Below are 10386 nucleotides of genomic sequence, written 5' to 3' on the forward strand. Positions count from 1 at the left end.
TTGAAAACAATTTATGTTATCATGCTAAAAGAAGTCAATCTGCTCTCATATAACTCAAAGTGATACAAATTACTAGTCAAAATCAGGTAAATTTCAAAAACACATATTAATCAACATTTAAAATTTTGAGAACTCAATAGAACAAGTTACAAATGTGAACACACAATTCATGAGGGTAAATAACCAAATGCGGCTTATGCCATGAAAACAAACACCAACAAATCAGTCCACAAGGGTAAGTAACTAAATACAGTTAAAGTTATGAAACAAACGTGGACACACAGCCTACGAGGGTAAGTAACCAAACACGGATCAAGCCATGGAATCAAACGAGGGCATGAAGCCCACGAATACCAATCATGAGAATAAAACTCACGAAACAAACTAGCTAGTATTTAACCACAGCGCGCTACGGGCTAACGAAACTGTCGTTAGCAGCAGTGTTCTGTTTAGAGTCCTTTCAAAAATCATGTTTAAACATGCAAGAAAAATAATTATTTCTAAAATATAATCTACATTTCCAATATCCAACTCGCATGCATCACTTGAAATTTCAATTTAAGACCTGTTGAAAATAGTCTTTCATAAAATAATATACGAGCTTGCATTATCTAAATAATCAAGGATTTTAAGAGTTTAATAAACCAAATAATTCCATAACTCTTTGAAACATATTCCCTGAGGAAATAAATGCATATATCCTCCTTTAAACATCTCGCATCGATATCATAAAGTTTCAAAACTAATGTAACTCACAAGAATAAAATATCTCAACGAAAATTTATTAAAAATAAAAACACCAATAAAAATAAATTAAAGGGAATGCTATTCACTTACCTATTGAAGTTCTAGATTCTCAAAAGTATTCTTCTTTTAAGTCTTATTAGGGTCTTGTTCTTCCACACACCCTAAAAAATATGAATATATACAATTTTAATAACTTTTTAATTTATAACACACCCTTTACTAATCACCATCAAAAATTAAAAACAAATTTATGATTTAAAGTTAATTCAAGCATATCATTCGTTCCTCTTACTTTCTCCATAAAACTTTAGCCATGCCATTCTATTTTCTTGGAATGGAAGTTTTCTCCCAATCTCTACACCAAATACTTTAGGTGCATTGCTTCTACCTTTTCAATTTAAAACATTCAACAAATTCACCAATAACCAAACAAGTTCCAAGTGCTCCAATAACTACGTGCAATCTCATAATCAAATTCCTTTACAAACCTACAAGTTAATTTCTAAATTAATAATTTCTATAAATATTCAAAAGTCAAGTTCAATTTCTCTTACAAGTCTTTCAACAAACATCTTAAAGCACCAATATTCAAGTTGTATATCTAAGCCATTCTCTTTCAATTTCACCTCAATAACTTCTTTGCATCAGCCATGTCAAATAGAATTAATTTAACTCCAAAATTATGACCCATATCTATATCACTACCAAGCCTTAAAGTCAAATTTTCAGCTCAAATTTAAACCTTCTTCTTGCAACGTACGGACAGCAACAAAATTCTTTCAAAGAACTCTATAATTTTAGCCATGAATATATATCATGATTAAGCTTTGAGATCAATTTCCAACTCAATATTGAGTTGTCCGTTCCCTAAAACAGTACAGCAATGATAGAGCAACCACAATCCCTGAAATTTTATGCACACACAAAGCAACGGCAGCCTCACGCACAGCAATAGCAACCAAAGATTTATAATTACCTTAATACCATTTCAACCACTCACACGCACGGACAGAGGAAGGAAAATGACCCTGAACAGTGAGGAAGAACTGCCGCCATGAATGAAAAAAAATAAGCTCACCAGTAATCAGAAAACGAACCCAAAAGGAAGAGATCTTAGCTCACCCAGATCATTTATATGCACGCGAATAGGAAGCTAAGAGAAAGAGAGATTTGTCATGCTTGAATCAGCAACAGAGGCGAACGAACAGCAGCAACTCGTGAATAAAATCACAGCTAAAGCGAACGGATAAGCACAATATTGACAGCGACCACATGAATGATGGTGCTAGCTTCGGTGGAGGAGGAACAAGGTAGATTTGGTTGAAAGGTAGAGCAGAATATCGGTGCTCCTCAGATCTCTCTCTCTCTCTGCTTTAGATTCATCAAGAAAGAAGAAGAAAGAGTTTAAGAAAAAGTCTGATGGAACTAAAGGCAATTTGGTAATTTTGCACGACCAGAAAAAGAAAAAAATTTAACTCTTCTTTTGTACTCTTCTGGGTTCGAACTAGGGACCTGATGTATGAAGACTTGTTCAGCTGCCACTAGACCAAGTCTTTAACTTGTAATATTTATCCCAAGAACTAATATAAACACACTTTAGCAAGTTAACTTATATATTTATTTATTTATTTAAATTTAGTCAGGGTTATTACAAAATTTCAAGCTAACAGTTGATTTTCCTAAAATTTGAGTTACAAGTAAAAATTTTTATAAGATTCATTTGAGCTTTAAAATCACCTCAATCGGATATCAAACAGAGAAATGATGCACTTCAAAATTTAGTTCGAAGGTGCTGTAGTGATAGTAATTTAATGATGTCATGACAATGATAGTTGTTGAAGTTGCAATGTGCATAAGTTTTAATATGACTGTTAGATTTTTTTGAAATTTGGTGCACAAGTAATATACATTAAAAGTGACATGTGGGATTTTGAAGCACTTTGATCAAAGATTGGATAGCGAAACGGTGCCTCTTAAAAATTTGCCTAAAAGGGCTATCATGTTAGGAAAATTTATGCTATTATGATAGCAACTTTTTATCCTGGTTTCGCTTGGCATGCTTCTATGCATTATATGTAGAACCTTTAGACTTTTCTAAAAGGTTTTAAATATGTATTTTGCTATGGTGTATTTGTTTAGTGATTAAAATAGTTTGCCTTATAAATTAGTTTTTGGATAAATTTCCTTAATGACACTTTGTTACTTAATTGTGGTGTATTTCTAGATAACACCTGGGGCAAGTGTTACACCCTAGATTTCAAGGCGTGACAAAAAAAGTTGAGGGAAGAAGAAATTTGAGAGACTATATAGAATGTTTATAGAAAGGAGAAAAGACTGAGGTAAAGTAGTTGAGTGCTTTATACTTTTATGTTTGGATAAAAATAAATGCATATATATATAAACAATAAGTCTAACATATTCTGAAAGTATAAAATGAAAAAAGGGAGAACAATTAACCCCACAAATTGTAAGAAAATCAATGATAATCTAAACGTGATGATGTTGCCTATGCAAAAACATCCCTTTGATCTTGTTCAATGATACTACAACATCAATCATATTGCCACGTGCTTTTGGAAGATCAGTGCAACAATTCAAGGCCAATTCAAGAATAGAGGATGTAGATGTCAATATATTTTATATGATGTTCATCTCCTTGCAATAAATTGGAATCCATGACTTGAATTGTTGCATGAGGCATTGACTCACTTACCCAACTCTTCAACCTCAATCCTGACACAAACATATCTTCTGTTGGCCTTTTTCTTGTAAACACCTCTAATAGCATGATTCCATAGCTATACAGATCTATTTTTGTTGAAACAACTCCAGAAGATCCATACTCTGCATATAATTGAATTCATGTAATAAAATATAACTAATGACTAAATAAGAATTTAGAAATAGGTTATGTTGTGTTGCCTAGTCATAGTCTTTGAATTTTTTAAATGTATATTTTATTAACCCCTAACATTGATAGGAAAATGTTATGATCATATGCAAATGAATTTTTATGTGGAAGAAACAAAGATACACACACACACTTGCCCCCATATCATAGAATACATGTGTGCACATTTTAAAGTACACATTCATCTTAAAGTTATAATATTAATTAGCTTGAGAATTTTATGTACATATAAAAAGATCAAATTAAGCTAAGTTCAAGGACTGCAAAACTCATAAAATAGCTCTTCCATTTTCTATTTGAATACAAGTCCCTATCTCATGAACAAGTGAGAAGGAAATATCCAAGAACATTTCTAAGGGACCAAGTTTGATGGCATCGATAACTTTGATAAATTGTAGTTCATCAATTAAAAGACACATTTAATAATCAAATCAAATCAATATCATTGATGTGTTTTAAGAAGTCATGTAGTATTTACCAAAAATATTAATTAATTGTTCATGCATTAATTTTATATAATATTGTTAATCTAAATAATTACTAACAATAAATATAATAAGCTTTTATGAATATAATATGTTAAAGATATATATTGTTAGAATGTAAAAGAAGAAGAAGAAAGTGAGACACTATGCTTAGAATAATTACCAGGTGCCACATAGCCAATAGTAGGTATTGTCTCTGTTAATATCTTAGATTCCTCTTTATCTAAAAGTTTAGAAATTCCAAAGTCACTCACATGAGCAACCATTTCATCATCCAATAAAATGTTGCTTGGCTTTAAATCACAATGAACAATTGGTGTTAACAAGCCATGATGGAGATATTCTAAAGCAGTTGCAACATTTATCATTATATTCAACCTTTGAAGAAAATCTAAAAAATAGTTGTAAGAATATAACCATCTTTCCAGACTCCCATTGGGCATGAACTCCATTACCAAAGATTTGAAATCAACATTCGAACAACAGCTTATAACCTTCACCATATTGCGATGGCGTGCATTACATAATATGTCACATTCCTTTTCAAAGCTCCTTAACATTACTTGTGAATCACAATTGAAGATCTTAACTGCAACGATCATTCCATTGGAAAGCTTTCCTTTAAACACAGAACCATAACTACCCTTCCAAGTATGCTACTCTCATCAAATCTATTGGTTGCTTCTTGGATTTCAAAATAAGAAATTCTTCTCGGCACTCCTAAAGTTGATAGTTCCCTTTCAACTAGACCCCTTGAATTTTTTGTTGTTTATGTCTTAAAAGCATAATGCCTAAGACAACCAAAATTATTGATACAACTATGGGTAATATGCATCTCAATAAAAGCAATATTGTCATTGATCCTTTTCTTGTTTCTTTTTTGCAGGGAGGCACTTGGAGTTGCGGCTTGCCACAAAGAGCTTGATTCATCATAAAAGATTCAGGAGTCAAATTTTTAAAAACTCCTCTACTTGGAATCTCTCCTTGGAGTTTGTTATAGGAGAGATTAACATACTTAAGATAAATAAGTAACTCCAGAAGATTTAGGAATCTTCCCAGACAAATTATTATCAGAAAGGTCCAATTTTATTAAGCTCAACATATTTCCGAATGATTTAGGAATATTTCCTTGCAAATTGTTATGTGCTAGGGAAAGATCTTGCAAATTCTTCAAGCCACCCAAAGTTGCTGGAATAATGCCTGAAATATGATTTCTTGACAAATCTAGTAACACAAGAGCATTCAAGTTTCCAATCTTCAATGATACATTTCCACCTAAAATATTGGAAGATAAGTTTACTCTCAATATATCCTTCAAATTCCAAAATGAAGGAGGTATTTTTGAAAGTTAACTTATTAGAGTCTAAGTAAAGGTCTCGTAAAGAGGTAACATTTGCTAAACAAGGGGGTATTCCTCCAGAAAACTTGTTTCTACTTAAAGATAAATAGGCAAGCTTTGTGATATCACAAATCTCATCAATGATTAGGCCATGTAGCTCATTGCCTTCAAGATTCAAATATTGAAGATCTAATAAGGCTACCAATTGCTTTTGGAATTGATCCTCTCAATATGTTTTCTCCCAAGGATAGTTCAAAGAAACTAGTGAGATTCCCAAATTTTGATGGAAGATTGCCAGATATAAAATTGCTTTCAAGGTTTAAGAATTTCAAAGTTGAAATGTTAAAAGGTCAATGGTATAGAACCGCTCAACTTGTTAGATGACAATTCTAAGAATTCAAGCTTATGAAGATTGCCTATTTCCATAGGTATTAAACCTATATTAAAAAAAGATTAGTTTTAGTAAAGTTATCTAAAGTGAATACTAAAAATAGTGGATAAGACAAATGTCAAATTAATGAGATGTATGATTGTTGATAATCCTTTATATGTTAGCTTGCAGAGGTTTTTTTTTTTTTAACTAGATTTTGCCTTTCTGTTCATATATATTAACAAGGTGGATATTTATCTTTTACATATATCCTTTAAATTAATTTTATAAATATAATTCAATTTTTTAAAAATAATTCGTTAGAAACAATGATAAAGAATTTTTATTTATTCGTATCATTCAAAAAGTTGAACATTTTAATCTAAATATAAAAATTAATTCAATCATATTCTCAAGATTTTGTTGTCTCAAATGTGCATCCACTGCACCATTTAATGGTTAAGATTGAGAAAACTTATTATATTTAATAAGTTTAAATTTTCAATTTCAACTATCACAATCTGTCATGAAATATCTTTGCAATGTGGCAACAAACAAGTAAAAAATAAAAAAATGGAATTATATATAATTTATTAAATTGTTAAAACATATCTAAGAATTTTAGGTTTGTAAGATCACCAATTTTATTAGGAATATTTCTTGTAATTTAGCAACAGATAAAATAAACATGACAATGCTATGAGTTGTTGGATGAATACCTTCCAAGTTATTGGAATACAGATTTAGCAATTGAAGCATAGTCAAATTCCTGATGCTTTTGGGTATATGGCCTGAAAGAAGATTGACATTTATAGATATAAGGGACACATTAGTTAAAACACAGATTGTCTAATTATTTTTAAGCACGCTCGAACTTTGATTGATATTGCATTCAACATCGTTACTGCATGATTGCTCTTTCTTAGATCTCCCCCTGGTAAAGCTGGCTTTCTAAAGTAAATAGCTACTTGTAACATATTCTAGTTACCACTAGTTATCAACAACATAACAGTTGAAGAATTAATCCAATGCAAAAGACATTGTTTGAAAAAGCTTTTTACTCACAAATATAAATTTATTATGATAGCCTGTAGTGCAATAATAATAACATACTTCCACATATTCCTATATAAAATATTTCCAACCTTTTGACTTACTTTAAAATAGGTTATTACATTGTTAACCTTGTTAGAAATCCAAAGACTCCAATTTTAGACCAATTTTATCATATTTCAACTAATGGAATGATTCTAGAATATACAAATAATTTTTAGAAAAATAATTCTCATTGGGCTTTTTGTCTCGGCCAACTCCAACAGCCAAATGTTCTGTTACGATATGGCATATGGTGTCAAAAGTAATACTCCATGATGACGATGAGGTACATTGTGTGACAATAAGAACTAGTTGTTAGCTAAACTAATCAAGTGTTTAATGTAGATGTGGAAGTGGGAAAGATCACAGCATTGTTATAATGTAAAAAAAAGTCTCACATCTAAAGATTAAAAATAATTCATGATATATAAAGCTTAGGAAGTATTTAACCAAATGGCTTAAGTTATTTTGGTAGAGTATACTATTCTTGAGCATACTTATATGATAAATTAACAAGCAGGATCACGGAACTTAACATGGCTCACAATTTGTATCTAAGATCATAATAAAATCCATGATCTCGGGAGGCATGAGCCATTTGATTGGGGAAAAAAATGAAGGGAAAAAAAAGGAAAAGAAGTGAAAGAAATGAAAGATGAAAAAAACATACAAGATATTTAAAAAAAAAAGAAAAAAAAGAGAGAAAAGAAGAAAAGGAGAAGAAATTGAATAGACCTTAGGCCTCTAAGACTAAAGAAAGTACAAGCCCAAGCAAGAAAAAAAAAAGAAAAAAAAGTAGAGAGAATATTAAAGTGTAAAAAGAAATCTCACATTTAAAGATTAGAAAATAGATCACGATATATAAAGCTGAGGAAGTATTTAACCAATGGCTTAAACTATTTGGTAAAGTATACTATCCTTGAGCATACTTAATATGTGATAAATCTAACAAGCATGGAGCTCACCCTAGGACAACTTAACATGCATCACAATTTTTAGTATCTAAGATCATAATTTTAAAATTTCCATGATCTCGGCAGATTTTTTTAGGAATATCTCCAACAATAGAGTAAATAACACAAATGAAAAAATGAAAATGAAACTAAAAAACTTAATATATTTATTTAAAATGATGCATATAAAAATCACTTGAAGTGGGTAGTAAAACGCATAGGGTATTGAGCTTTTGCTTATTTAATTTCTTATTTTTCTTAAAACAAGTTTTTGAAAGGCCATTTATTTTTTTTTTTTTATGAATATAATATAATATAATTGATTAGTTATAAAATGAATTTCATTTACATAAAAATAAAAAAATAAAGTGTCTCTCCTCCACTCTTTCTCTCTCTTTATTTCTTTTTTTAATTTTTATAACTCAAAAGAGAAGGCTTCGCCAATGGCAAGACTATCTCTCCGAAGGTACTGAGAATAAAAAGCAAACCTCTCATAATTAAATTGCTATACACACAAGAGTTGAGATTTGAACCTCCCATTTTTTAAATTACAACAACCCCAACCACTTAGTTATCACTTCGTTGAACCCATTTTATTTAGAAGATATGGAGCTGTTTTGCAAACAAAATAACATTAAATGCCAATTTATTTGGGTCCCATTTGTTTAAGATTAAAAAAGATTTTTAAATAGTTTAGAGATTTTATAAAAGGTCAATTTATTAGGGCCATTTCTTTAAGATTAAATATAAGTGATTTTTAGATAGTTTAGAGATTTATAAAAAGCAAAATTATATTTTTTATTTGGTTATAATAATAAAATAGTGATTATTAGTTTTTAAATTTTATGATTTTTTATAAAAATAATTTATTATTAATTGTTTTAAAATTTTATGATATCTTTGCATATCCTGCGTTGTTAAAACTTCTCTCTCTTCTACAATAACAGATTATTTTCAGATGATATTCAAAATGGTTCTTCTTGAAATAATCATAACTCTGATTTTTTCATATCTAATTACTTTTAAAATTTTAAACAATATCAGAAAAAGTTACAAAATAGACTCTCTTTTTGCAGAAAATAAGTTTATTTTTTCATTAAAAAAAATGAGACAAATGGGCTCTTAAACTTTTCTTTCATAAAAATAACTTATTTTTTGACAATAATCTATTTTGTGAAATTTTATTATGTTTATTTGAAATTTTTAAAATAATTACAATCTGAAAAAAAAAGTATATTTCTAATTATTTTGAAAGGTTACTTTGAATAGCTTCTTAAAATGATATGATCCAATAGTTGAGACTGAATGACATAAAAATGTGGACATACATGGAGATATTATAAAATTTTAAAAAAACTAAACGACAAATTTTTTACAAATATAGATCCATAAAGATATAATAAAATCTAAAACAGATAATAACTATCATTTTTATTATTGTAATAAAAGAATAAATTATTTTTATAAAATCTTTTAAAGATAAATCCATTTTTATAAATATTAAACTATCTAAAAATTACTTATTTTTTAATCTTAAACAAATAGCCGAAAAAAAAAATATAGATGCACTTGAAACTTTTCCCCGGATACACTCCCTTAAAATATAAGAAATTTGTGTAAAGACAAAAAATCAAAATATTCTTCTAAAAGTTGTCTTCACAAAATAAAGAAAATATTTTGTACCAAAGAGTAAAATGAAAATAAAAATTGAAAAATTAATAGCAGCAATTATATATAATCTATCGAACTGTCAAAACTTACCTACAATTGAGATACTTTTCAAACTCTAAATGATGACCCAGATGCAATAAGGCAGAAAGAATAACAAATCGCTAACATGTTCCCTCCCATTATCAAAACTATAGTCAATTACTAAACTATAGTTTTGGGATCTGGATGCTTGACCTTTATTTGGCATATTAGAGTTTGATTGCAATTTTAGAAACATTAATGCATATAAAATACCAAACTCTGAAGAACAACGTTAGTATGTTGAAGTCGATCCAATAGGGTCTTACTTTCTCATATAATAAATATATATATATGAGGGAGAGGGGAACATGAAAACGAGGTGCTAGGTTGTGAAGCCCGACAAAGCCATTATAAAGAAAAAGAAGATTTATATTTAATAAAAATAATACCCAATTTTTATTTTACCTTATATTTCTTTCCAAAATATGTTTGATGACATGGGCCCCCTGAGTTGTTGTTTATATTTATAAATATAAAACTTATTTGTTGATAAGGATTTTTTGTTTAAATGAAAATTAAGGAAGTCCAAGTTGTTGAATGGTTTTGATCAACACCAATGTCCAATACATAAAAGTGCAATCAAATATATTTGGTAAGATTGAATTTAGAGATTTGGCATGTGGGCAGTGCATACCTGTGAATAAGTTGAGTTCTAATGTTAACTCTTTGAGCTGCTTGCATTGTGTCCAACCAGATGGTATAGCTCCAAATAATTTGTTGGCTTGAAGATGCAA

General features: G+C 29.4%; 1 protein-coding gene across 1 annotated transcript; it reads right to left on the reverse strand.

The window, feature by feature from the left end:
- Window positions 1-3092: 3092 nt before the first annotated feature.
- On the reverse strand, window positions 3093-10374 carry LOC129297629 (probable LRR receptor-like serine/threonine-protein kinase At3g47570). The gene is made up of 3 exons (XM_054935968.1): window positions 10287-10374; window positions 6572-6643; window positions 3093-3591 (listed from the first exon to the last, which is right to left on the reverse strand). The coding sequence occupies exons 2-3, from the start codon at window positions 6609-6611 to the stop codon at window positions 3353-3355; spliced, it is 279 nt and encodes a 92-aa protein (XP_054791943.1). The 5' UTR covers window positions 6612-6643; window positions 10287-10374; the 3' UTR covers window positions 3093-3352.
- Between the last annotated feature and the right edge of the window lie 12 nt (window positions 10375-10386).

Source organism: Prosopis cineraria, unplaced genomic scaffold, assembly GCF_029017545.1.
Source record: "Prosopis cineraria cultivar Desert tree isolate PC_DT_omini unplaced genomic scaffold, ASM2901754v1 PC574, whole genome shotgun sequence".
NCBI classification, from domain to species: Eukaryota; Viridiplantae; Streptophyta; class Magnoliopsida; order Fabales; family Fabaceae; genus Prosopis; species Prosopis cineraria.

Coding starts and splice junctions, on each gene's coding strand:
- LOC129297629 (XM_054935968.1), bottom strand. CDS start 6,611: ATGCTTCAATTGCTAAATCTGTATTCCAATAACTTGGAAG. Junction 3,592..6,571: donor GTATTCCAATAACTTGGAAG/GTATTCATCCAA, acceptor AATTATATGCAG/AGTATGGATCTTCTGGAGTT.